Genomic DNA, 7,009 nt, shown 5'->3' with positions numbered 1-7,009 from the left:
CCCGTGACGTGCGCCGCGCCCTGGAACGAGCAACAGCCACGCGGGAGGAGGAGGCGCAAGGCTCAGGCTCCGTTAGTGGCTAGGAAAGAAAGTAGGAGAGCTTTCTGTTATTAGTTCCTTAAATTATGGAGTTTGTTACTTCCTTTAGTTTGGGCCCTTGGCCATATAAGTTGTAATCGCACTTTGGAGAAATCAATCAAGAATCAGTTGCCTATCTTCTCTCTCCCTCTCAGCCTCTCAAGCCGCCGGTCAGGGGGTATAACCCAGCCAGCGAGGACACGGCGTGGGGGTATAACCCTGCCGGCTACCACGGACCGGAACTACGAGTTGCGTAGTCGAGGTCCGGCGACCTTGAACGCGGAGGCCCTTGACATACTGCTGAACCTGAATACTACTTTCCAGTGTTCTCTGACTTCTGTCTTACTAATTCTCAGTTTTCCTGTTGACATTACTTCTGTCTTACTTTCCAGTGATCTCCATCAATCGTGCGGCAACTAGCATAGATAAGGTTGCAGTAAGCTGCAACCTCTCCTGTTGTAACACATATATAACATTCATTGAGTTCAATACGCAGTTGTTGTTGGCTGCTCTCTACATTTCCTTTCCTTTTTTTAACATATCAGTTTTCCTTTCCTTGCCTCACTGTCTTAAACTTGAGTACAGAATATTTTTGTGGAATTTAAAATGCAATTATGTTATCTTCGGAAGAATTCTGTAGCCATTCCCATTTTGTTATGAAGTTCTCTTTCTCTAATGTAAAGTGGGTGATGAGAGGATTGAGAGCCTAGAGATTCTAAGACTGAATGCAGATTTCACAATGATTAACTAATGACTCACTTAACTTTCCTTCCCATGTGTCAATAAATTTGCATCGCTCCTGTAATCTTATTGTTCTAGTTCATTGTGACATAATGTAACCTGGATATCTTGTGTTATATTGCTAATTCTATATTACAGAATAAAATTTCTGTCGCATTGCAATTCCCAAGTTTGTTTATTTAGATTATACAGTGTATTTTATAACTCTATATATTTTGTAGGTTAGTCGCCGCAACATTTACAGATCATGCAAAATCGAAGAGTTTACCGGTGGAGGGGTATGAAGTCACACAATATTGTTTGATGCTAGCAGTTCCTTCAACCATCAGTCAATTGTTTTTAAACATTATTTATGTCCTTGTATTTGAGCTTAGAAGAACAATCCGAGCATGCCAACTTTGTTGGATCCTATTTGAAGGAACTATGTCGAATTTTGGCTCCTCGTTGGATATGAATTTTGTTTAGCTTTCAGCTTGAACATGTCTTGTTTTCGAATTTTCTATATGCTCCATGTCATGATTGTGCTTACTTGGCTCACTGAGATGTCCCGTAGTCACTGCTGCAGACTTTGGTCATTTGAGATGTCAGAAGTCAAGTCACAGCCTTCAGCCATTTGGGACCAGCGTCAGTGAGTGTGAGCGTGTGTGTGTGTGTGTGTGAATCCAGCGTCAGTGAGTGTGTGTGTGTGTGTGTGTGTGTGTGTGTGTGTGAATCCAACGTCAGTGTGTGTGTGAATTCAGCGAATGCATGCAGTAGTGGCGATTCTGGCAACGAAGACAATTTTTTTTACCTTCAATCCAAACAGCTTATTCCAAGGGAAAAGATATACAGTTGTATCCTTGTGCACTAGAAATTACGCCTGTAAACCAATTACATGTCAATAAAAATACCGTTCTGCCAAACAGGGCCTTAAGTTCAAGTCCTCCTCGACTCAAATTTGGATGCCAATTCTTTTCTTAATGAAAAAACCGCCTCGTTCGTTGCCTTTTTTTTTGTTTGGGGTTGGACGAGAAATGAATGCTGTATAGTACTTTATTACAGGAAAGAGCCATGACTTGGCGAGAGGCAAGTTTGGAGGTGATAACCTGTGCTGACAGAGCCATGACTTGGTGAGAGGCAAGTTTGGCGGTGAATAACCTGTGCTGACAGAGCCATGGCTTGGCGAGAGGCAAGTTTGGAGGTGAAAAAACCGTGCTACCATGTAAGTTTAGATGTCGTTGTGATTATCTGCGCTGTGGATGAAGATCAGAAAAATCGGGGGATCGACTGATCGAGGCTTTCTTGTGCTGCTCGCCACCTCCAGTTTGCTTGCCTTTCTGTTGTCCCGAGTTTCAGCCCACCATTTGCCTCGGCAACTAAACCCTTGCTTGCACGGGGCCGTACGATTGGACACATCTGCTTAAGGGCTCGTTCGTTTGCCGTGGATTGAGTGCCTGGAATTATTCCAGCTGGAATTGCTTCACTAATCTGTGTAGTTTTTATAAGCTGGAATTGTTCCTGGGCCAAATCCAAGGTAACCGAACGTAGCTGTTAGCACAGGAATGGCTGGGGAAAGAAGAAGAGGAACAGGGAATAGCGACGAGGACGAGTTTGGATTTCAGAATGAGTTCGGTTACAATGTTCATGAATCAACCGCTCACAGCTCCCTCTGCTTAAGTACTACGACTAGCCTTGCCACATTGGACCGTTCACCAGGGTGTTGGGCTTCCGCTTCCTGATGGGCCGGCCTTCTTGAGCTGATGAGTTGTCACTGGATGTTGTCGGACCAGGAGCAGTAACATTCCCCCGTTCTTCAGAGCCGGCATGCCCCCATGCCGGCGCTCTTGGAAAGCGATGGCACAGGAACTCGTAGTTCTCCCAAGTGGCTAGAGCCGCAGGCATCTGAGACCACTTAATCAGCACTTGCTCAACAGCATGATCTCCCGGGTCCAGCGGCGCTGCAACACCTGTTCAGGAATCTGAAACCAACAGCATCAGAGGGTAAGGCTGGAGATACCGGAGCAACGCCATGTGAAGCTTTGAGCTGCGACACATGAAACACCAGATGGATAGCCGAGGAAGCTGGTAACTTGAGTCTGTAAGCGACAGCACCAATCTTGGCTTCGATCTGGTAAGGGCCAAAGAACTTGAAAGCCAGCTTTTGGTGCGCTCGGCGAGCCAAAGAGGACTGCACATAGGGTTGTAGCTTAAGGAATACCCAATCACCCACTTCAAACTGCCGCTCAGACCGATTCTTATCAGCCTGACGCTTCATACGCTGTTGGGCACGATTCAAATGTTGACGAACCAGGTCTTGCATCAATGCTCTCTCTGAAAGCCAATCATCAAGCTGTGGTACAGAGACACCCACTGCTTCAGCAGACAGACCCAACTGAAGAGGAGTGTATCCATACAATACTTCAAATGGAGTTCGGCCCAGAGCTGAATGAAAAGTTGAGTTGTACCAAAATTCGGCGAGAGGCAACCAATTGACCCATTTGGAAGGGCAAGCATGCACGAAACACCGAAGGTAAGTCTCCATACATTGATTCAGGCGCTCGGTTTGTCCATCCGTCTACGGATGATACGCAGTACTCAAGCGCAATTCAGTCCCAGCCATCTTGAACAAGGATTGCCAGAAGGTACTTGTGAAAATCTTGTCTCGATCAGAGACTATAGCGGTAGGCATACCATGAAGGCGATAGACCTGATCCAGAAACAGTTTAGCCACTGTCTGAGCAGAGAAGGGATGCTTCAAGGCAATAAAGTGTCCAAACTTGGTAAACTTGTCAATGATCACCAAGACAACATTTGCTGAACTAGACTGTGGCAGCCCTTCCACAAAATCCATTGAAATGACATCCCAAGCAGCAGTCGGCACTGGCAGAGGCTGGAGAAGCCCAGGACTTTTGCTCGTGTCAGGCTTGGCCTGTTGGCAAGTGATGCACTCTCTGACCCAAGTATATACATCCTTTTTCATAGTATGCCAATAGAACAACTGCCGAATCCTATAAAATGTAGCAGGTGCTCCAGAATGATCCCCCAGGGAACTAGCATGTAATGCCAGGATTACCTTCTTTTGCATTGGAACATTATGACTAAGCCAAATCTTGCCATCATACTTGATAACTCCATTATGTAGAGAAAAATGAGGGACTAAATTATCAGCCACAGCTAGCTGAGCCAATAAGGACATAGCAGATGGGTCCTGATCATAAGCAGCACAAATATCATGTAGCCAATTGGGAACTACTTCAGTGACTGCAAGAAGTTGATCAGTAGTTGGGCACCGAGATAATGCACCTGCCACACTGTTTTCAACTCCTTTCTTGTAAATCAACTTATAATGCAATCCCAGCAACTTAGTAAACAGTTTCTGCTGCCAAGAGGTATGGAGCCTCTGATCATTAAGATGAATAAGGCTTTTCTGGTCAGTGTCAATATAAAATTCATTCTGCATCAAATAAGGGCGCCACTGATCAACAGCTACCACAGTTGCAAGGTATTCCTTTTCATAAGTTGACAATCCTTGGTTCTTTGGGCCTAGAGCCTTGCTAATATAGGCCAAAGGGTGAAATGGCTTGTCAAAATCAGGCAAGGCTAAACATGGTGTTGATGTCAAGGCATCTTTCAACAATTGGAAAGCATCAGAATGAATAGACTCCCAAGAAAACTGTACATCCTTACATAGCAGATCAGTTAAGGGCTTAGCAATGATTCCAAAATGCTTCACAGACTTCCTATAGTAACCTGCTAGCCCTAGGAAGCCTCTGAGTTCCTTTACAGTCTTAGGAACTGGCCAATCCTGAATAGCTTTGATCTTTGCAGGATCTGTAGACACACCAGATGCACTGATAATGTGGCCCAAATATGCAATTGACTACTGAGGAAACTTGCACTTAGTAAACTTAAGCTTCCACTGATCCCTTGTAAGCCACTGAAACACTTGAGCCAAGTGAAACAAATGTTCTTCATAGGTTCTGCTGTACACCAGAATATCATCAAAGAAGACTAAGACAACCTTCCTCAGCCCAGGAGCTAGAGTTAAGTTCATGGCTCCTTGAAAAGTTCCTGGGGCTCCAGTTAAGCCAAAGGCCATAACCCTAAACTCATAATGGCCCAAATGAGTCTGAAATGCAGTCTTTGGCTCTTCCCCTTCCTGAAGCAAGATCTGGTGAAAACCAGCTCTGAGGTCTAATGTAGAAAACCATTGTGCATTAGCCAACTCATCCATTAGCTGATAAAAAATGGGCACTGGAAACTTGGACTCGACAGTGATAGAATTAAGCTGTCTAAAATCAACACAGAACCTATATGTCCCATCCTTCTTTGGAACCAATAGCACAGGAGAAGAAAATAGGCTTGAACTAGGCTGAATAATACCCTGATCAAGCATTTCAGATACCTATCTTTCCAACTCATCCTTCATCTTTGGTGGGTACCTGCAGGGTTTGACTGCCACATGTTTAGAATCAGGCAACAGTGGAATAACATGATTGCAAGCTCGTTGAGGAGGGAGACCCACTGGAGGTGCAAACAAATGAGCATAATGTTGCAGCAGATTCTGTAACTCAGAAGGAAGTCCTGAAAAATCTGGTACAGAAATCTCCACAGTAGCACAGCAAACTTGCAACAGCAATTTCTCAGGAAGCATGGACTGAATGCCCTGAATAGTGATGGTTGACTCCTTATAATGAATTTGAATCCATTTATGCTTCCAATGAATTTGCATTGGGCTGAATTGTTCCAACCAATCCATACCCAAAATAATGTCATAATGGGTTAGGGGCAAAATCTTGAAATCATACACAAATGAAACATGATCAATACTCCAGTTCACATTGTGTAAGATTCCTTTGGTGGTAAGCACCCCTCCCCCAGCAACACTGACAGATATCTGGTGAGGCAAAACTACCTGAGAGCTCAACTGCATAACTAAGGACTCGCTGACAAAAGATGATGTACTGCCAGAGTCCAACAGTATGGTAACTGGAATACCCCCAAGATTATCAACAAACTGAATAGTACTATAAGCAGGAGCACCAGAGGTAACAGCTGAAGAAATTGTCAGAAACAATTGTTCAGGAGCAGTAGAAACGTCCTCACCAGGCAAGGGAGCGCCAATTGCAGAGAGAGATTCCCAAATATCTTGAACAGCATGCAACACTTCTTGGGAGCACTTGTGATCCTTGGACCACTTGAGGCCGCACTTGAAACAGAGGCCCGTAGCACGGCGATAAGCTTTCAGAGCCGAGAGCTTGGACTCTGCATCAGACTGGGCAGGGGCAGCAACCACAGCCTGCGTCTTGGTTGCCGCTGGTAGAAGAGGCAGCGGCATTGCATTCTTGAGATTCGGCTTGTAAGCCGGAACAGAGGAGGATCGTGAAGAATCCTTGGTACCACCAACACCGGCTTCCTCCTGCAATAACGCCAAGGTACAAGCAGCATCCAAACTCTGGGGGCGTTGAACAATAATAACAGAGCGAATTTCAGGGCGTAAGCCATCTACGAAACGGGTGACGTAAAACACAGGATCGACCGCCTTGTTATAGGCTGAAAGCTGATCAACCAAGGTAGTGAAAGAGGTGATGTAATCAGACACAGATGAAGTTTGTTTGGCATGGAAGATTTGGCGCATCAGCGACTCATGTTGATCGCGATCGAAACGATCACGAACCAACTGATAGAACTGCGCCTAGGTAGCGTTAGCAAGCTGGGGCTCGACAGACTGATACCACAATTTCGCGGCACCCTGGAGATGCATCTCAGCTATCCGAACCCACATGGACTCCTCAACAGCATACATAGCGAAATGTTTCTCACACAGCGTACGCCACAAATGAGGGCCATCGCCATCGAAGGTTGGGAACGGCAACTTAGGCAGACGACCCAAGGCGTTTGGATCTGGGGCAGGTGGAGGATGCCGAGGATCGGGTAAGGCAAACGGAGGGGGTGGAGGCGGCAGAGGATTTGGTATGGCTAGCGGAGGAGGAGGAGGTGGCGGTCGAGGATTGGGCGTACCATTGGCCGGGGCAGCGGCGGATCAGGAAATATTTCAGAGGGACTGAACAACACTGCTGTTCGATCTTAAGTCTCAGCCTCCTATACTATAGAACTTTGTCTAAAAATTTATAGAGGCTCTATAATAATTTGCACTGATTCAATTTAGGTAGGGGGACTTTGAGCCCCCACGCACCACCGCTGGATCCGT

General features: G+C 45.8%; 1 protein-coding gene across 1 annotated transcript; it reads right to left on the bottom strand.

The window, feature by feature from the left end:
- Positions 1–2,392: 2,392 nt before the first annotated feature.
- LOC136458867 (uncharacterized) lies at positions 2,393–6,809 on the bottom strand. The gene is made up of 2 exons (XM_066458775.1): positions 5,324–6,809; positions 2,393–5,240 (listed from the first exon to the last, which is right to left on the bottom strand). Exons 1-2 carry the CDS (start codon positions 6,434–6,436, stop codon positions 5,217–5,219), a joined length of 1,137 nt encoding a protein of 378 aa, XP_066314872.1. The 5' UTR covers positions 6,437–6,809; the 3' UTR covers positions 2,393–5,216.
- Between the last annotated feature and the right edge of the window lie 200 nt (positions 6,810–7,009).

Source organism: Miscanthus floridulus, chromosome 6 (assembly GCF_019320115.1).
Source record: "Miscanthus floridulus cultivar M001 chromosome 6, ASM1932011v1, whole genome shotgun sequence".
Lineage (NCBI taxonomy): Eukaryota > Viridiplantae > Streptophyta > Magnoliopsida > Poales > Poaceae > Miscanthus > Miscanthus floridulus.
Note: the sequence above shows the minus strand (reverse complement) of the source record. Positions and strands in the feature narration are given on the sequence as shown.

Excerpts from the sequence above, each read along its gene's own strand:
- LOC136458867 (XM_066458775.1), bottom strand. The coding sequence starts at position 6,436 with ATGCGCCAAATCTTCCATGCCAAACAAACTTCATCTGTGTCTGATTAC. Across the intron at positions 5,241-5,323 it reads CTCATTTGTTTGCACCTCCA|GTACCCACCAAAGATGAAGG; the intron begins GTGGGTCTCCCT and ends CAAACCCTGCAG.